The 21,824-nt window shown below is 29.6% G+C and overlaps 2 protein-coding genes across 2 annotated transcripts in view; both read right to left on the reverse strand.

Annotated features, from left to right (window-relative positions):
* The window catches only part of LOC111639248 (THO complex subunit 2-like), a 4,244-nt gene extending 2,576 nt beyond the window's left edge, over nt 1-1,668 (reverse strand). Inside the window, exon 1 of the mRNA XM_023385070.1 lies at nt 1,555-1,668. Within this exon, the coding sequence (XP_023240838.1) occupies nt 1,555-1,635 (81 nt within the window). The 5' untranslated portion in view covers nt 1,636-1,668. The remainder of the gene's footprint in view (nt 1-1,554) is intronic.
* A 5,651-nt stretch (nt 1,669-7,319) lies between these two features.
* Nucleotides 7,320-21,824, reverse strand: part of LOC111639245 (THO complex subunit 2-like) — a 55,556-nt gene continuing 41,051 nt past the window's right edge. Inside the window, exons 4-11 of the mRNA XM_023385059.1 lie at nt 20,149-20,200; nt 19,982-20,055; nt 19,442-19,563; nt 18,621-18,754; nt 14,401-14,561; nt 11,597-11,746; nt 7,935-8,107; nt 7,320-7,554 (exon numbers count right to left, since the gene is read on the reverse strand). Coding sequence (XP_023240827.1) covers nt 7,335-7,554; nt 7,935-8,107; nt 11,597-11,746; nt 14,401-14,561; nt 18,621-18,754; nt 19,442-19,563; nt 19,982-20,055; nt 20,149-20,200 — 1,086 coding nt within the window. The 3' untranslated portion in view covers nt 7,320-7,334. The remainder of the gene's footprint in view (nt 7,555-7,934; nt 8,108-11,596; nt 11,747-14,400; nt 14,562-18,620; nt 18,755-19,441; nt 19,564-19,981; nt 20,056-20,148; nt 20,201-21,824) is intronic.

Raw genomic sequence — 21,824 nt, forward strand, 5'->3', positions numbered from 1 at the left:
AAATCTCCGTAGCGTGTTGCCAGGTGGCAGAAAGCATATATATAATTATAATAAACTTACAATAAATTAAGTTAATATATAATTATATATACAGTAGCTAATTTATATATAATTAATATATAATTATATGTACAGTACCTAATTTATATATAATTTATATATAATACTAAACAGACGATAGCAAACTCAATTTAGCCGCTCCGTAGCGTGGCGCAGGGTCGGAGGAAAGTAGTTCGGCTGCTCATCCACTATTGGTCCAGACTCTATCAATCTTGTCGCGAAACGACGTTATGGGAGGTATGTTTTACGAGAGTTTGTACAATTTTTTCGTTACGTTATAGGAATTGTCGTTATTAGAACGTACGTTATAGGGGGGTCGACTGTACGACACTGTTTATGTACGTGATGGAATGCATAACTTTTTTTGTTTCAACAACGTCTCACCCAGCACAGTGGTCGTAAACTCTTAAATATATTTTACGTAGTAATAAAAATATAACTTGACATACGTATTTATAAATAATTTATATTCAAATTACATCATTTCTATGACCAAGGGTGGCGTAAGGCATGGACGATGTGGGCCACCGCCTATGCCTCTTGGTCCAAAGGGCCTCTCACCTCGAAGGTTTATGCATTACTTAAAAGCCGCGAACATGACGAAAAAGTTTTGCTCGTCATAAAACGATAAATAGTTTGTCAAATTTTTATTCATAAAAATGCAGTTTCAACTGCTTTTTATTTTATAAAATCCATCTTCTTGCACCACCACCAGAGGGCCTTTTAAACAATAGGTAGTCTGTTAGCGCTGGTCAGAACTTATCGGAGAAAAAGCACACTAAGGCTGATATCTCCATATGAACCAGGGGGAGACGAATAGAATAGCACTGGTCAGTAGTAGTCCAAAATTCAATACGAATGTTTGTTTCTTGAAAATTTGATCACAATTTAAATACAGTATTTATTTTTAATATTACCGATATGTCATCGAAAAGAAAACGTGTTGCATTATCATTAAAAGACAAATTAAAGTATTTGTTTCGATTATCCGGATTTTTCCTTATCCGGACTACCTTCATCCCCAATTAGTCCAGATAATCGAGGTTCTACTGTATTATTGTTTCAGGTCTATTATTATTAACTAATTTTATTATTAACAAGTTTAAATCTCTTTATAACCTGTAATATTTTTTAGTGCTATATTTTTCATCAGATAATAGTTCTCAAATTTACTCATTTCAGATAATGTTCTAATATCAAAGTATGGTCATATGAAGAATATAAACAGCAAAACAATAAAAATTGAATTATATTTAACAGTATTTTTTTTAATTGAATTTGTTCTGGTATCAATGATAAAATATTGTAAGTCAACATAGTCCTTAAAACTTGACACCATGATCATTTAGAAATTAAAACTGCTTATTCAGGAAGCTAAAAATATTTTATATTGGAAATGTTTTCAACTATTTGAGTCAGCTTCAGTTACAAATTCATTATTCAATGAATAAGAATATAAAATATAATTTATTTGACAAATGTAATTATATTAACCTCAGCTCGCAGTAATTCACCTCCCGCCATAGCTTCTAGCTGTTCGAGTGTCATTTCTTCCGATGCTTCAATACCCGCCATTTTTTGAACAATTTCTTTTAAAACTAACAAGTCCAAGCTAAGAANCAATAGAGACTAAATTGTACATAGAGATTACAGATACATTTTTCACATTATCATGCTTTATCAACATTCTACACTGTACTTAAGAGATCTGTAATGGAGGGTTAACTCCAACGCACAATGAATTGACCTTTATTTTTTTAGGCATCAGAATTTTTCATCGAGCTATTCAGACTTGAGTAGCTAATATTGAAAGATTAATCACGGGACCACAATTAATCTTTACTCAATTCAGAAAAATGCAGTTTACTCAGTAGGTTATCACAAACATAGTGTTGTCAACTTCACGACACTAGGGCACTCTGTTTTTGCCCATTTCAAAAAGTTTACTTATTTTTTGAACAGACCTTATATATATCAAAATTTATAATATAATCATAATTATGACATTTTTAATGGAACTATTTTAATCAAAACATTGGCTATTTGATGACCTAGCTATCAAGGAAGTTGAGAGGGGAGGAACTGGAGACTTCCTGGGATCTCAGAAAAATTAGGGCATGCAGTAGTTCCTATTATAAATTATTATTATTTACTAATAGAATATAAAATCTAACATTGCTTTTTATTAAAAAAAGAAAGATTCATCACTTTTTATTAAGAAGCAAAAAAAAATCACTAAGAGGAAAAAAAGAGCCCATTCTATCTCTGGACCTTATACAAATTCTTCATGGCACATCTGCCATTTTTTTATAAATACAGCTGAACCTGTATTTATAAAAAAAACATGTTTATCCCGAAAACCACTATCTCAGTTATTTATTTCCCCCATATTTTCAACATAAATTCAATATATTTTCCATGTTTATCTGAAATAATTATCTCCCAAGATCTCTACATCTCAAATTTGGACTGAAGTGTCAATTACAAATTCAATGCTCAGCAACTACATTTTGATAGCATAAATTGTAGTTGAGAAACATATTTTGCTATTGTAGTTGCAGTTAATGCTGCTTTTCTCTGACTGGCTACGAGTATGAGTTTGGTTTGTGTCTTATTGGTTGAAAAAAAGTTGGGCATCAAACTATTGACAAACTATTTCTGTTAAAGTATGTCAAAAATCTCTAATACAGGTATGTACTATACTTGCTATTGTATTAATACAATACTACACCTCCAATCAAACCTATTAATCTCTTCAATTTTTATCACCGGAAGTTTAAAATTAAGATAGAAGATAGACTTTGACTTCAATTTTAATTTTAAACCAATTACTGTTTACCATGTAGGAGTCTCTATATCTCAAAACTTGCCTATCTCAATTTTTTCTCGTGAGATTGAAGACAGGTTCAACCATATACAGAAACAGAACAATCATCATAAATTTAAGAATTTGTTCTAAATTGGTTTTAAAAAATTGTCGTCATCATAAGATTAAATTTCAAGAGTAAAAATTGATTATATAAGCATAAATTTGCTTAATTAACAAATAAATTAATCCCAATCATTAATATTTTCTTAATAACCAAGAAAAATAAATCATAATTCAGTAAACAAACAAAGGAAATGCTTTAAATATTTAATTTTATGAAGTTTTTACCAAAAAAATCTGTATACTGCTAAATAAACAAATACACAAAGAGGAAATGCAATATTACTTACTTTTGCATTTCCTGTTTGTATATTAAACTGTTTATATAGCACTATCTAAATTATTCGATAAGAATTTCAAAAAATTCATTAGTCACAGTAAATTATCATTAATGAAAATCACAACAGCAAATGTTAAAAAAAAATATGTGAACAAACAAAGGAAAAAATGCAATAAAATATATTTTTTTAAACTATTAATTTATGAATGTATCCAATACATATTATTGAGACAAGATAATAAATTTTTAGTTAAAATTTACTTATTGCTAATTAATTACATGAACATTTTATATCATGATAATGATAAGCTTATAAATTTTTCCTTAATTTTTTTTTATTTTTACATTCTTCTTGCACTAAGCTCAAGCAGAGATAAGAATTATATCCAAAGGGGGTGGATACAGTAATATAAGTTACTTAATTATTCTTCCACAATACTCGAGAAATTTTACACATAAACTGAAATTTTTTCTTTTCCTTTTAAATTAACATTTCTAACTTTTTATATAAAGTAAAAATTGATTTAATATATTGATATTAAAGTAATTATCACATTATGCAAGTTTAATAATTTAACTAGTGTGAATTATTCTTCATTGTTCGTGTATATGATAATAAACAATGATTTAAAATTTTAAACAAATTTAATATAAAAAACTGAGAGCAAACACCTACCTGCTACCACCTGTCACCTAAATAAGGGGGTGGAGTAAGCTTCGGCCCGTGTCTGTGTTTGTCTAAATGCGCCACCTACCAAGTTTATTTATCTTTCGAAAACGCATTAACTTAATAAATTAAAATTTAAAATCGTCTTTTAATAATTGTACTGTAAAATAAATTTTAGTTCTTAAATGTAAAAAATTATCGAGTGTAGATCGCACGAATCGGGGAGACGCAATTCCAGAAATTTTTCGTGGATGATGAGTCCCGGATACTTCGTATTTATGCCTTAATACCAGAAGACATGATTGTTAAATGGAATTTAAATTATTATTCCTGAAAAGAATTTTATATAAATGAAAAGTTGGCAATGTTGTTGATGGACTATCTTGGAATTCTTTATCTTTCTTATCCCTAATAACTGCTACCATTACCTTTATAACTCTTCAAATTGGTTCAGGGGACATATTTCTCGAACCAATTGTCCGATTATCCTAAAAATTTCCAGAAACGTTTCCTCATAATACATAAACCGCCCTACAAAATTTCACAAAATTTTGATACAAGGCTTAAGAGTTATAAGAGGCATAAGAGTCCAGTTGAACATCTGTTGTATCGTGATTTCTCTTATTATAAAAGCAAATATAAACAATTTATATAATATGTAAAATATCTTTTATTTCTAATTGTCATTACTTATTTATCTGTAACATTTTGGTTTTATTAAGTTAAAACAACGCAATCTGCCTAGGAGGAAACGACTTTCGGAGGTATTTTTAAGGATAACTAGTCCCTATTCAGGTGTTACAGATGTGCAAAAAATCCGGAAAACGTCACGTGGCTAGCCCGTCTTGGCGAAACACGAACCTACGACCAAACTGAACATTTTAATTGTTTTTTAAGCTTTTCTTTTTTTTTTTGTCAGCGTTTGTTATCTGGGGCGGAAATCGTTTGTCTTCGGACTTTTCCATCTAAATTTTTTTTAAATTTAATTTAATTTATATGTGTATTCACTTTTAATCCATTTATTTCAATCATCCGTCTAGCTTTTTAGTTCTTCGCCCGAGTTAACTCGGGAAGGTTACATAGCGTTACATAAAACTCGGTCCTTTCGGTCCCCCGAAAAATTTTTGTTTTTTTTTGAATTTTTGCAATGTTTTTTAAGTCTCCAAATTCTTTCAAAAATTTTTACCTGTGTGAAAAAATTTTATCGCGATTTTAATTTATCTTTAATGACGCACGATTAACTCTTAATTGTTTTTTAATAAGATTTTTTTATCAAATTTAATTCATTGTTCTAAAGTTGTAGTGCACGGATTTTCCTTCGGTAAAGTTATTTAAAGCTAGTTTCTGATGTCAAAATCACCTCCAATAGTTTTTTTAATTTTTTTAATTAATAGATTTTATTTTATATAAATTTAATTAATTAGGGGGAGTCGGAAATCGCAATTAAAATTCGAATTTTTTAAAAACATTTTAAAATATACGGCCAGCTAGTATTCATCCTAGTATAAACCCATCACCTCCCGAGACTTCTATGAGAATGTCCCGGGAAATCCAACTCCAGCTGTGTTCAAGGTCATCCAGCTGTGTAAACAATGACTCATCGGTGTCAAATTTCTCAGAAAGGCAAGACAAAGGAAAATAAAGTTTGAAGCTTTTTCTTCAAAATTAACGCATTTCTTTCGTTTTTTTCAGTTTTAAGTATTTTTTATGTTTAATTACATTAATATCAAAAATTGCTGGGAACTAAAGGTGTTAAGAAATTCAAACCTACGAAATAATAAAACTTCGACAATTGTTTTTCTTTATTGTTCAACAATGCGAAATATGTTTGTTCTATGTGCTTTATTCGAATGCGAGTTAAAAATGTTTCGCTGCTTCATTTTAAGTTTATTTTTCCTATTTGGAAATATTTCTGCTTATCCCTTGGATAACATTAATTCGGTGAATTTTGGCAGCTCGTCCGAAGATTTTGTGGACAAGAGCTAAAATCATTTTGTTCCACTCCACAAAGACGACGTTATGTACGAACATAGACTGGATCCTAAACTAAGCCGAATTGACAATCTTCCAGTGGCGTGTCGTCATTGGAAGCGGCGCATCCATCACTTCCAATGCACGAGGTACAGAAAAAGCTCTAGAATTTATTTTTCTTACATTTACGATTTATGTATCCGTTTGTCATAAAAATTTGTCTTTCCACTTTTTTCCCGAGACTACAAATATTCGAGTACAAAGTAACCGGTTTCGACTTACTTGTACTTAAGTAGTAGTTAAATAATTAAGAGATTAGGAAATTGGGGACACAAATAAAACCCTGATGAAAGAGCCGGAATTTTACTTAAACAAAAGCCTAACCGAACCATCTCTAGCCGAGTACAGCGGAGACTGATTTCTTCGTGTTATTAATGTAATGTAATAAAGACAGAAATTTTTCCAGTTCAACGAGAGTGACCGAAAAGTTGTAAATTTTGGAAATTTCTGAGGACACTTGGTCCTAAAACGAATTAGTTAGAAAACAAATTACTATTAAGTTTAACATATTTAGATTTTTACAGCTATGGTGAGAAACGTTTAAAATCTACAACAGCCCTGTCGCGTCCTTTGAGATATAGTAGTGATGCCATAAAAGAGGTACAGTCGACCCCCCTATAATGCGGTAGATACGTTCCACTTTATAAGAATTTCGCGTTATAGGAATCCTTAAATATATGAGCCAATCACAGCCCGGCACGTGTGCAGTTTACGGACTACGGCTGTTTGAAAGGTTTTCTTCCATAAAATTAATCGATTCTAGACTAATTTGACTCAACATTTCGTAAATNACTTAAATAATAAATAAGTATTTTACCTATGAAAAAAATGAATAATAAATCCAATTTAAATAAGGATTTAACAGTATGTTTTTTAATTTTTGGAATTTAGCCTCCCTTTTCGCACTAGTTCTTTGTTTTGTATAACACGTATTCACATAACATGGCAATTTTTTGCAACGTAACTCCCATATTATGTGGAAGTTACCTGTATTAATTTTGCTAAATGAGTAGTGGAATGCAACTTCTTTTTTGTGCACAATCTCTTGGACCTCCTCCATCTCAAATCCAATTGCCTACATTTGCGATCACTTGCATGTGAATGAAAACTAAGATTTCTGTATCTATCCATAGGACACAATTATGTCAGAATCCTGACATGGCATCAACAAAGTGGTGCTGATTCTTCAGTCAAAAGGTTCAGAAGCATAAGGGACGCTTTGTGCATTGTCACAATAATAAACATGTCTGGAAATTACCTCAAAATAACTTAATAAAAATCAATAACAATGCAAATTAGGTAACATTTTTCTATATGTATTTTCAAAAAATATTAAAATTAGTTTATATTTTAATAAATGAATAAGTTTAATGAATTAAAAAAAATACCTCATTCATCCAGTATTTAGCTAGACGTATTATCTTCACCATAAGAATTGGACTTAAATGTAATTGCGGTCCAAGGCATAATACCATTGGAAAAACGGTTTTTTTCAAATTTGAAAAGCTTTTCACTTGTTTCACGGGAGTAATACCATAAATTGTAGGTAAAGGAGTGGATTTCAATCCAGATGGCAGTCCACAATGTCTGAAAAATTTATTATTAAATTTTAACTACTAATGAAATTAATCATAATTTTGCAATTGCTTTTTGAATATACTTGTACATATGTATGTATGTATACAGTAAAACCTCAAAAGTTGGATGCCTCTCCAACCTAGACACCCTGCTAACTTGAAACACTTTTCCCTTATACAGATTGAAAGCATAGAGATTATAATGTGTTCCTACTTCACTAACATGGACACCCCACTAACTTGGACACTAAAGGTGTTCCAACTTACTGAGATTTTACTGTACATAATGAATAAAATACTTTTAAATGTAAGAAAATTTACATTTATCAAAAAAAATTCTGTTAATTTTATCCTAAAACTAAAATCAATATACTGTATAATCAAACTTACTTTCTGTACAAAGGTTCTATAATTACATGAATAAGTGAGCATAAACTTTTAGCAATTTCAGCATGAGAAACAGCATAAAATTCTGGTAAACAAGAGATTAATTGGTGAGCATGTTCCCAATCTCCTACTTCCAATAATGCTTCACATAAACCCAACTTCTGATTGTCTTCTTGCTAAAAGTACACAGTTCAGTTTATTAAAAATAAAAAATTATCAGAAATTGTTTGAGTAATTTGAATTTAAATCTGAGAATACATACATTATTTTAAGAGGAAAACAAAAATCAAATGTTAGTTTATCTAGTTATCTCATAATTATATAATCTATCTTATTAATAATTACTTGAATAATGAAGAATATAGATATAGAAAATTTCTCTATATTCTGAATTGAAATTTTCTTTTATAATACTTTATTTTTAATAAAAAAACAAAAAAAAAATTTTTAACTATTGAGCCTACTCAATATTCAAGAAATCAATAATAATCAATCAAAATTATAATCATAAATACTTTGAACTTTTTATTTCTCACTACCATCTCATTGTATGATACAATGTTAAATGCAAGAAAACCAAATTTTTTTTCTAGATATGGTTTTCTCGTATTTCGGTAATTTGGCAAAACTGTCTCACACAAGCTAACAGCATAATAAAATAGCATAAAACTTTTGTCATTTTCTTATTCACTCTACAAAAATGTAGACTTTTAAACTTACTTTCTGTACAAAGGTTCTTAACAACATTATTTACATTTGAATTTAAGTAAGAATAAAGGTTTTTGAGATGAAAATTACTTATTGTATATTTAAAAGTGTAAAATCTTAATGATTAGCAGCTGAGTAATTTTTATTTTGTTCACACAAATTTTCTTTAAAAAATTTATTGTTTGTTTTGTTCTGACTTAATAACTAATAATGAAGTCTAAGAATGAAGTTCTATCATGTTTAAATATGAAGTATATTAGTATCTCATTACATATACCAGATTGTTCAATAAGTTTTGTCGTTCGATAAGAAAAACACGATTTTATGGTTTGAAATACATTTTATTATTCAATATAATCTCCCTGAACTTCAATACACTTGTTCCAGTGATCTTCTAATTTATGGATTCCATCCCTAAAGTGAGAATCCGGAAGACTGTCGAAATATGCATCCACGGATGCTATTACCTCTTCGTTCGATGAAAATCGTTTCCCACGCATGAATTTTTTTAGATGTGAGAACAGCCAGAAGTCAGAGGGAGCTAAATCTGGCGAATAGGGAGGATGTTGCAACAATTCGTATTTTAATTTACTGATTTTCGCAATGGTTTTTTGAGCTGTGTGAGAGGGGGTGTTGTCTTGATGAAAAATGATTTTTTTCTTTTTTAAACCAGGTCTTTTCTCACGAATTTTTACATCTAGCTGGTCCAAAAGGTTACAATAATAATCTGAGTTTATTGTTTTACCAGTTTGGAGGTAATCCACAAACAAAATTCCTTTTGCATCCCAAAAAACTGATGCTAACACCTTCTTGGCCGATTTCTGGACCCTAACACGCTTCGGAGCCGAAGTACCGGGTTCACACCACTCTTTAGCCTCTTGTTTTGATTCAGGATCATGGTGGTAGACCCATGTCTCATCCATAGTGATGAAACGACGCACAAAATCCTTTTTATCCTTTCTAAAACGCTCCAAATGTTGCTGAGAAAGTTGCATTCGAATGTGTTTTTGTTCCATAGTTAACGAATGCGGCACCCATTGTGCACACAGCTTTCTGTAACCCAAAACTTCGGCCAAAATATTGCTCACACTGCCTAACGAAATCCCTAGGGCTTCTACTAAATCTCTCTCGGTTAATCGACGATCTTCCAAAACCATATGCTGTATTTTTGCTACGATTTCTGGTGTTGATGCACTTTTTGGACGCCCTTCACGTGGATCGTCTTCAAGACTCGTACGACCACGTTTAAATTCAGCAACCCATCTTTCTACTGTTCTGATTGAAGGTGAAGAGTCCTTATACACTTTTAACAATCGTTCATGAATTTGTTTTGGTGCTACACCTTCCAAAAATAAGAATTTTATCACTGCACGATATTCGATTTTTTCCATCGTAAAAAAATACAATGACACGTCGACTTTGAACAGCTGCAAATATACAATGAGTTGACGGATCTACTTGAAACTTGACACGTGTTTATGAAATAGTAGTACTATTTATAGAGTAATAAAGTGACGCTCCTAATAGCGCCACCTCTTATCAAACGACAAAACTTATTGAACAACCTGGTATTGAATATTACTTCTTTATTACGTTAACATTTATTTTTATATCTTTTGTCTCACTTTCAAATCTAATTCCATCAGAAAAAATATAATTTAAACTTATGGCAAACTAATTTACCATTAATATACTGTATAGTGGGTGATTGGTTAACGAACAGATCGGATAACTAACAAATCGGTTAATGAACACTTTCGCGAAAGATTTTTATGTTCGGACAACGAACACATGATCGGATAATGAACACCCCACAGAACAAACACAAGAAGAAGCGATGTAAAATAATGAATACCGATTGGTCTTCCCTTGTCTTCAAGCAACAATTCGAAACTTTTTGGATTGTGGGAGATGTCGACATCGACGCTCAAGCCGGTACATACCGATCGGATAGTATTCCTCCGAGCTTTGAAATCCTCCCTTGTAATTCCAGCCTTTTATTTTTCTGACAAAACAATTCTTTTGTGTATTCGCGAGACTGTCGGGTAGGCACTCGTTAAGTTTTGCGTCTGTTTTTCTTTTCGAAAGATGAGAGTATAATAGCAAAGGTAGAGAGTGGACAGAAGATACCTAATGTTGCTGGGCAATATGGAATAAACAGGTCTACAGTAGACCTCAGTTCAATCTTATTTAAGAAAAATGCTGTATAATCAAAAAGACTCCAGCAGCTAAAGCAGTAACAAAAATCACTTCTGAGAAATAAAGAACATTGAAGAGTTCGTAATGGAACCTGAAACGGATCTGACGACAGAAGAACGCCTAGAACTTTTGAATGAAGAACACCAAGAAACTCAGCAAGATATGTTTTCTTCTGAAAAAGAGGATTAATGTCGATATCTGTTATTAAAGATCCTTTATAGAAGTGGGAGGATGTCAGAACAACAGTCTTAGAATGGCATCCAAACCATGTTGAGGCTTGGGGACCTCTAGAATTACAATGCTATTAATTACTTATGAAAAATCGTGAAGAAGAGAGAAAAGCAATCGACATTAGACAGATTCTTTAACCCTTTCAAACGGAAAAAACATGACTAATAAAAACGCAATACTGTGTATGTATGTAGTTTTATTAACTTATTACATATAAATAAACGTAGTAAGAAGGTATATATTTTTTATTTTTTAAGGTCTCCAGAACGAATTAATTAAATTCCCATTAAAACCTACGGTAAATCGATAATCGGTTAACGAACAATTCGGATAGCGAACAAAATCTTGGAACGGATTATGTTTGTAACCGATCACCCACTGTATATCCCTTTTTATAGGCAGATTAATAACACTAAAACAAAAATAATTAGATGGTACATAATTTTGCTCTGTTTAAAAGTTAGAAGTATTTTTCAATATCTCATCATTACTGAAAGTCACTTAAAAAAGATTCACTTAATTCTTACCCACTGATTGTCTTCATCTTTGGAATCTTCTTGATTTTCATTTGCCTTTTCTGATGATACAATTAGTGCACTGGCACGGCGTGCATAAGTTCTAGCATTTTGAAGTTCCTGTTTGTGTTTTTCAAGAATTTTGTTGTCTTCTGGAACAAGCTACAAAAAAGTGTGTCTTTGTAAAATTTTAACATTTCTATAACTTTCAACAAAAACTATTATCATTAAATCAATCATTTTATTTTATTCAAACACATTAAAAAACTAGTAGAATATAAAAGCTAATAACATTTCTACCGATGTATTTAACTATTAATATAATATATTGTACAATATCTATCCAGTTTGCAGGATTATGGACTAAAGTCCCACTTCGGTTTATTTTTTTTCTTCCACATATACAGTGGAACCTCAGTATACAACCTTAATCCATTCTAAGCGTTTGGACTTATACTGAATAGGACATATACCAAACCAACCTTTCCCATAAGAAGTAATGTAAAAATGATTAATCCATTCTCATGTAAAAAAACAAAAAAATGGCTGGCTTTAAACACCTCACTTTCCTAGCTAGTTCCTGCTTGATTTTTCATGAGATCAGCATGTATCTTTTTAGCTTTCCCGCAAATAATTGTTTTTGATACGTTGTCGCCAGCACACTGTTTTTCAGTTATCCAAAGCAAAAGCAATTTCTCAACATGATCTAAAGTCTTCGATCTCTATTTAGAAATTGATTTAACCTCTTTCGCAACATTGGCAGATTTAATAATGTCTTTATTTTTCATGATTGTCGATATCATAGTTCTCGGAATACGGTATGCAACAGTTAAATCTCGAACATGCATACTACCTTCATATTTCTCAACAATCTTTCTTTTCAGTTCCATTGTGATTCTAGTCAAGTTTTTAGTTTTCTGTTGCTTTTCATTTGCCTTTTTCGATTCATGATTAATAAAAATAATAAAATTTTACTTACAAATTAAAATCAGAAGAAATTTAACAAAGTCATAAACCATGGCACCACGAACATCTAGTCTGGGTCTAGTACACCAATAGTGCTACTTGTTCATAGATGGTGCATATAATTGAATTAAGTCGTATATCGAACAAAAGTCATATACCGAGCAAAATTTGTTTCGTCCAAACAGGACATATTCCGAATTTGACGTACAGGTATACCTCGCCTTACGTCGGTAATTGGTTCCAGGAGAACGACTTAAGTCGAATTTACTTTTCTCCGAATCTACTTGCCACTAGGCTAAACCATAAATTACCAATTCCCGTTCTGTATTTTATTTATTAATGCATTTTTAATAATATATGGTTAATAAGAATCTATTTTAAGCTTACAAACAAATAAATTTTAGTTTTTAATATAATACACAAAAAAGTAATTTAAATTTACGAATGCATGTACTGTAATACAGTATATACTTGTAAATGTATATATTATAATATGATTTTATGTGCTTTAAACATTTTTCTAGTGATATTACGACTTCAAATATTTGTGGCGGACAGACGTAAAGTCGAATAAAATGACTTAAACTTGATTTTTATTTTTCCATATACTTTTTTGACAANACTCACATGGTGTACTACCTCTACACCAAAGATCATCAAAATCCGTTACCCCAAAGCCGTAGGCTCTCCTTGTTAGTATATACAGTGTGCCAGTAGCAGACAGTAGATTTTGTAGGGGATTTGGAATACATAGGCATCCCAGTCCCTTAAAATAAGACATCAAGAACAAAAATATACAAGAAAAAAAAAAAACAGTCAGCTACAGCTTTAGCTGCATATACGTTGGTAGGTGTTCAAGTGAATCTGAACAATGCAACAGTTATAAAGTCCTCATGCAGTAAGGTAGATTTGAAGCATACAGAATGGACTGAAAATGTACAAATCCATTCAGACAGGTAAATTCATAAATTACTATTATTATTAAGACCAAATGAGCATATCTGATATGTGGAAAGCATGGTATGAGGTACAACAGAGTGGTTTTCCAATTATATTTTTATCTTGTTGTTTGCCCTACTGCATTTTTTATTTAATTGTATTATTTGTAACATACAATGCATGCACACAAGAACTGCTATGTAATTTATAGTTTAAAGGACAATAGAACAATCTTAGATCACCAATTGCTAAAAACATTCCCACAAAAATTTTTTAAATGTATATTTCATTTTCTTGTTCTTTTTTTCATTAGAGACTTCAACAAAGATGATGGCCTCTAAATTAAAGTTCAAAATGTTAGCAAAATATAAATTTCTTTGCTGAAGTAAAGGTTTATTTGTGTAATTATTTAACTTAATCCCTGTTTGTGTGAATAAGATTTAAACTAAATTAAAATACAGTAGAGCATCGTTTATCCGAATCAATTGGGGACTGGGGTGGTTCAGATAACTTATTTTTCGGATAACGAATCATGTACGAAAAAATATATTAATTTATCCCATTCGCGTTGAATTTTCGTCGATGTTAAGCCTAACAAAGACTATTGTATCGTTAAAAACTATTTTTTTATTTTGTACAAACAAAATAAATTTATTGAAAAATATAAAAACAATAAAAAATTATACTTCAGATGTTAATTTAGTATCAAAAATGTAAAATATTTGAGTAGCCCGAGAAATAGCCGAAGATTGCAGCACCATAGCACTAGCGAAAATTTAAATTTGCTGACTGGAATGCTTTCGGATAACGGACGTTTTGGATAAACGATGCTCTACTGTATATAAATATCAAACTAAAGCCACAAAACTTTTATCCATTTAAGTTCAATATAATTAATAATGAAATGTTACCTGATAAAAGCTTAATTTAAATCCCAAAACTTGACTGAGTGTAGCTGAATTACATAAAAATGATTGCAAGAGAGGAATGTAAAAATGTGCCAGATCTAAACGGCATTCAAAAGATTCTAAAATTATGTCCAACACTCTATTTGGATCCAGATTAAAGCAACCTATATAAATAGAAAAATAGTAATAATTATTAGAAAAAAAAATCAATGTCATTTGCATGTTACTTAGATATATTCACAACTTTACATTAAAAAAATTTAATTATAATAAAAAACAAATATTAAATATGTTTATGTATATTAAAAGCAAAATGTTCCATCCCTACCAAAACTGAAACCAACCCTTTAAAAAGAAACACATATCAGTAGGTCTTAATACCAGGTTGCAGATGGGTCCATAATCCTTCACTCAAAAAGACCACCTATTAACTTCCTCTGTGGACTCAGCATGAATGCATGGAAAGGGTTAAGTGAGTAATTGGCAATTACATATAACTGCTTTTGTTTGTTTGTTTGTTAAGTTATGGCAACGCAACACTTGGCGATCTGCCTAGGGGGTGCCTTCCGAAAGGTCTTTTAAAGGGAAACTGGCACCTATTTAAGTGTTACAGACATGGAGAAATCCCGGAAAACTCCACGTGGCCAGCCCGTCCGAGCAAGGTGTAAACCCACAACCGAACTTCCAGTGTTCAGAGTACAAAGACTGCTTGGCCACTAGTAGGCATGAACTGCTTTTGTAAGAAGTCAGAAAAAAATTTTATTTATTTATTTATTTATTTTTAGTTGTATTTTCTTATTTACTTTAGTCTGGAACACTTTAACTTTTGTTCCAAGTTCCTTGTTTGTTATTTTTTGGAAATTGAAGAAAATAACTGCGTTTTCTTGTTGTTGACATTTGATGGAAACTTATATTTTCCCCTAGATTGATTTTTATGGTCTCTCCACTTTCCCTGAATCTCAAATCCACAACTCCTATTACATCCTATCTCACTTGACAATAGTAGTAACAATATTAATTAACAATTAATAATAAAATTATATAATGATGTTATGTAATATTTAAGTATTTTTATTTTTGTTTTTATTATGTTTAGTAGTAAAAAAATAAACTTTTCATTAGGAAAATTATTCATTTGAAAATTTCACTCAAATTTCATTCAGCCTATATCCTTTTGTGGTAAATCATATCTATTCATAAAATCATTTAAAGATTTGAAATGATAAAATGAAAATTTTATTTAACAGATTCCACATTCAGTTCTAATAACAGTATTTATAATATTTAGATACATCATTAATTCTTTATAACCTACTACAGTATAAAACATGATATGCAGAGTGGCATACTATATTTTAAAGAAAGATTACAATTCTAATATTTTATCGTGTTTTCTTTTTAAAATTTTTATGTGCAACAGATTAAACCTCTTACAGTTTTGATTTGATTTTTATGATCATTATTTAAAAACTTTAAAAAATGACTAATGTATCATTAATTAGAGTATCAAAACTAAAAAGATATCTAATCATATTTCAAAAAACACTTTTTCCATGTTTTTGTCCTTACAAAAATTTAAAAAGCAACAAAAAGTTAATTATATGGAATTTTTTAGAGGTTTTTAGTTAGTAATTAGTGGGAATGTAGTGTACAAAGTTGACAACCCTGACCATAGTTTTAGTTCAGTTCAACAAAGCTAATCTTAATAATTCAAAAGGTTTAACCTTAAATTTAAGAAAAACGTTTTATCTAAAAATTATAAATAAAGTGATTAATATGGCTAAAGAAAAAAAATTAATATTTTTCAGGAAACAGGAGTTGTATATGAAATTAAGTGTACATGCCAAAAACTGAAAATATCTAAAGGAGAAACGAGGAAACTAGAAAAAAGAGTTAAAGAACATTTGGTAGCAATAAGATTAAAATACATAAATTTACATAATTGTAATATTGATACATCTAACATTAGAATAATATATTTATAAAAGGAAATTTATAGAACATTTATTAATAATCAATACCAAAAATAAACAATGTAAATGATGGTATGCAAATTTCTATGGGATTATTAAATCAGATGGCAATGTGTTACAAAGTTGTATTTCAGTTTTCTCATAAAGTCAATTTCTTACAACCTATTGTATTTTGGACTAATAAAAACAACTAATGTCACTCTTTTATTAAATAAGTTGATGTTTTGTGCACATAAATAACCTCTTATTATACCTCTGAAACACTGATTTGATTTACCACAAGTAATTATTCAAAGCTTTTTGCCAGCAGTTGTAACTCAACTCCAATGATCTCAAGAGCAGGAAAGCAATGATGTCTTTGTACAAGTTCTATAGCCCAATATTCTGAATTGGAAAAGACTTTAACAGACTGGATTTAAAAAAAAAGAGGAAAGTATTTGCTGTAAATAGGAATCATATTCATAACCATGCACAAGAACTAACAGAAGCTTCCAATATAAGATTGAAAGCAAGCAGAGGATAGATATGTTAATTTTTAATTTAAAACAAAATAAGTAGTCTAAACATCATATCATCAAAAGAACAGATCATTCCAGCAAATGCAAACAAACTGACAAGAGAGTTCATTACTCAGTGCAATGAACTGGCAAAGGAGATAGCAGCAGTTTATTGCACAAACAAGAATAAAATTCATTTTTAATTCAAACCCTCTTCATCACATTCTTATGTTTTTTCTTGCATAAAATCAGTTAAATGTAAAACAACGAGGCATGAGAAGATGCATTATAGTGTGGTTTTAATGACTTGCAGTAACAGAGCTAAGTTATCAATGATTATTACCTTTAAAGAACTGAAGAATGTATCAAAGAAAATTTTCTGAAGAACTGTTTAATTGCTGTTTTTCAAGGTGGTTCTTTGAAAGGGAATTTGATGCATGTATAGATTATTTGATGCATTTGGAGCAGGAAAACAAATATCTTTTTTGACAAGTATGTTACTTGTATATGATATACACTGTGCCCACACTCTAGCTACTGACTAACTCAAAAAATCCAAGACGTATATTCCATCAAAAGTGACCAGTCTCTTGCAACCAAGTGACATATTGTAAAATAAAGTTCTGAAAGCACAGTTTGAGCAAGTTAGGAAGTTGCAGTTTGGTAAAAAGGAGTTTTCTTCAAGAAGGTAAAAGCATGCTAGCTACACTAAGGTAGCTAAATAAGTCTCTGAGGAATGGGAAAAAATTCCCAAGAAGTTAGCAAAAAATTGTTTGTGCAATGGAATTACAAATGCATGTATTGATGGTAGTTCAATGGACAAGCAATTTTTTCATTCAGATTTTCAAAAGCTCTTAGAACAGGATGAAATGGGAGACAAATTAGTTAAGACTGATAAAAGTAACAATGAAGGTACAGAAAAGGAAAGTGATAGCAAAATTAAATTTACTGATAACAAATCTGATTGAAAGATACAGATATGACATGTAAAAAAATAACATAAGCAACGATGTAGTCAATCATTTTTGAATTTCTTCATACTTCTGAATTTTTTAAGAAATAAATTACTACATTCCACAATGGTAGTTTTGTTTTTTTTATTGTTTTAAATGCACATACTGTATTTTATTAGCACTTTCTAATAGATAGGTGTTTAAGAGTTGTATAGGAGATTATACCAATATGAGGCATTGCTATTTTAGTCTTATAATACTATGGTACTAAAAGAAAAATGTTTCACTTAATTGCTCAAGGGCATTTAAGTGAGCAATGAGCAATTAAGTGAGACTAAACATGGAAAATAATGTAAGGATTTGTGGTATTCATTTTCAGTCCCAGAAAAGCAATAAATATTTTAAAAATTGAAATATTTTAATTTATCTTTGAAATATTTTAATAAATATCTTTATTTTCTTAAATTAAATCTTTATATGAGATATATCATTTCTTATATAAATCTTTCAATGCAATTCATAACAAAATTTTAATGTAACTTACAACAACTTCAGCCAACACCAATAATGTTGGCTCAAGTCTAAGAGATCCCTGCACAACATTTGAGCAAACTTCATACAAAATGTGTTTTAAATCTGAAAATACAAATATTAATTTCAATAAAATTATGTTCTTAAAAGACTGCAAAATGTGCATTAAAAATTAGTTAGAATGAATGAATTAAAAAAGGTAAATTAAATTGTGTTCAAGTAAAAACTAAGCCNAATAAAATTACAAATAATTAAGGAATAATACATACCAATCAAAGATCTAGTCACTTCTAACATGTAAGAACTGTTGATACTTCCACCAATTTCTTGATTAAGTTCAGTGATCAATTTGGCATATCCTTCACTTTCTTCTCGAAACAAATTAAATTTTTGTTGTTTGTAACTAAAAAATTAAGATATATTACTTGAAAAAACTATGTATAACATTCAACATAAGGTAAACAATAAGTAAAAATTTATTTATTCAACAATTGTTTTTAAAAATGAAATTTTCTTGTCTTTATAATTAATTTTTCCCCACACTGTTTAACTCTTTCTTTAGCATTATGCAAACAATAAGCCACGGATCTAGGCAGTATCTGTATTTCTTTTTAAATCAAGACATGCTTATCCTTCAGATTTATTAACTGAAGAGTAAGTATGTCATTAGTGTTTGAAAACTTGACAAAATGTTTGTTAATCACTACATAATGTATCCTCACTGCATTAAATTTCAGGAATTCGTGCAGTTGTAATAATTAGTACAATGGTACCTTCAAACTAAAATGCCCCAGAAGTCAAACAACTTAAAATCTGAACAAGTTCTGAGACTCAAACCCAAGCAAGAACTGTAGGTTCAAGTCTATCTCTGGACCAATATATTTTTTTTCAGAATATTCTAAGTTAATTTATTTTTCTAATTATTAAACTTAATACAAGATGGCAGCATAACTGTTTACCATTAAACTAAATTACATAATATATAATTAATTAACCACGTTCTAGCCCAATAGTTACTGGTGCTATCATTTAATTATTAGTGTAATTTGAGCTTGATTTACTATAAAAGTAAAACTTATTTCAAACTTACAAAAGCCTTGTTTTTATCTTGATAAATTTAGTTTGAGTTGTATTTCGTTGCTTCAATATACCAGCATCACCAGTAGTTTCAAATTCTAACCTTTCTTTAATTATGTATTCAGGTACAATTTTCTGCAACATTCAAATAATAAAAAATTGCAATTAATTAACACCAAACAACTAATCAATAAAACATTAAGTAGTTACTAAATATTTCAGCATAAAATTAAATTAATTATTCATTTTTATATCACTAATCCATAGTTTTCTATTCCTGATTAAGAATATTTCAGTGTTTGCATTTTCATATTTTNCTAAATATTTCAGCATAAAATTAAATTAATTATTCATTTTTATATCACTAATCCATAGTTTTCTATTCCTGATTAAGAATATTTCAGTATCTATAAGTTTAAAACTAATAAATTACTTACATAATTAAATTTAGTATTAAAAAATGCTATTTTGTAATGTAATAAAACACAAAATTTATGTATTTAATGATAAATGAGTTTAATTATTATTCAAAATAAATTTATATTTAAATTACCTTATTACAACCATTTAAGAGCCAAAAAAATCTTTCACGACATTCCCTATTATCTAAACATTGCGTTTCTGTATCTAAAAAAATGTCAAAAAAAAACAAAATTAAAATGAAAACTTGAGATATAACTTAAAACAATTTATATATTTATTTTTAATCTGAACACTTACCTAAAAGTAACAGAATGTCTGATATAATTGAAGATAAGTCACTATGAAGTTGCTGAAAATAAATAAATAAATTTATAAAGCAATTATATTTACAAAAAAATTTGTTTGCAAAATAAATATGCTTTATCATGAACTAAAAATATTTAATAAAAAGCAAAAAACAAATGACACTAATGGCAAAATTAAGGTGACATTGAACATAAACAACCATTGCTACTGATTGCCTCTTTTGACTCTGACAATTAAAATGGGAGACTGGTCAAATTTGTTGTCAAGAGTGAATGTCACATTAATTTTCCAGCCATACACACTTGCTTAAAAAGATAATCATTAAATAATATAGTTTTTTATTCATAATATTTATTAAAAACATTTTAATATTTATTAAAACATAAAAATTGGCTAGTCAAAATTATAAATACAATTGAATCTGTCTATCTTGAATCTCATGGAAATGATAAAAAATTTCAAGACCCAGGATTTAAGATATAGATGTTACCACATAGTAAAAAGTAATAGATTTGATTGAAGGTATAGTATTTTATTAATACAATAGCAAGTACAGTGCATACCTGTATTAGGTATAATTGAAACATTTTTGACTTATCTTAACAGAAATAGTTGTCAATAGTTTCTGATGCCCAACTTTCTTCAACCAATAAGATGCAAGCCAAACTCAGCCAATCAGTAAAAAGCAATAGTTAATTGCAACTGTGTACTGTATTGCAAGAGATGTTTCTCAACTGCAAGTTATGCTGTCAAAATGTAGTCACTAAGCTTTAAATTTGTAAATGACACTTCAGTCCATAAGTTGAGATACAGAAGTTTTGGAGGAAAATTATTTTGAGATAAACATGGAATATATTGAGTTTAGAATAAAAATGCTGGGGAAAAAGTAAATTTCAAGATAAAGAGGTTTGAAATAGTACAGTTGAACAGTAAACATGTTCAACTGTACTATTTCATCATCATCATCATCATAGATTCAAGATACTCAACTGCATGTTGCCAATGTGGAGTTCATTAAGTTTGCTAATTAATTAATTAATTAATTAGATACACTAAATCAAACACAATTTTTGGCATGATAAAATTTATAGAAAAAATCTATGGCAACCAATAAAGTTTGTAGAAAATATGATTTGAATTGAATTTTTAGTAAAACTGTTATCACATTTTAATTAAGCTCTTTAATCACTATCAAGTATTAATGTTCTATTTAAAAAATGAATAGTATTGATCTAATGCAGTAAAGAAGAAGACTACTTTTATTAATCATAAAAAAATGAGAAAGATAACTACCAGTTGATGGAAACTATAATACAATATTTGTCTGATAAAATTTGACTTAGCAATGGTCAATAAATTTACTACTGTATATTCATTTCTTATTGTCAGGTCTGGTAGATGAATCAATTCAGCTACCAGAGTATTGTGTTGATTTTTCAAAGATTAACTATCTGAATTCTTCATACAGCAATTGCTTTTCTCATCATTCATAACACTAGTCTACATGATTTTCGGAACAGATACATCAGTGATTTTTTATAATGTATTTTTCATGCTAAAACGGAAAGTGTGATCATAAATGATCTATCACGCCACGTTACTTAGTTATTTGACTTTAAGGGTAGTCAGATGTTCAATCCCAGCCCATGTAAAAATGGCAAACTTTG

Source organism: Centruroides sculpturatus, unplaced genomic scaffold, assembly GCF_000671375.1.
Source record: "Centruroides sculpturatus isolate CEXI.00-Female unplaced genomic scaffold, Cexi_2.0 scaffold1236, whole genome shotgun sequence".
NCBI classification, from domain to species: Eukaryota; Metazoa; Arthropoda; class Arachnida; order Scorpiones; family Buthidae; genus Centruroides; species Centruroides sculpturatus.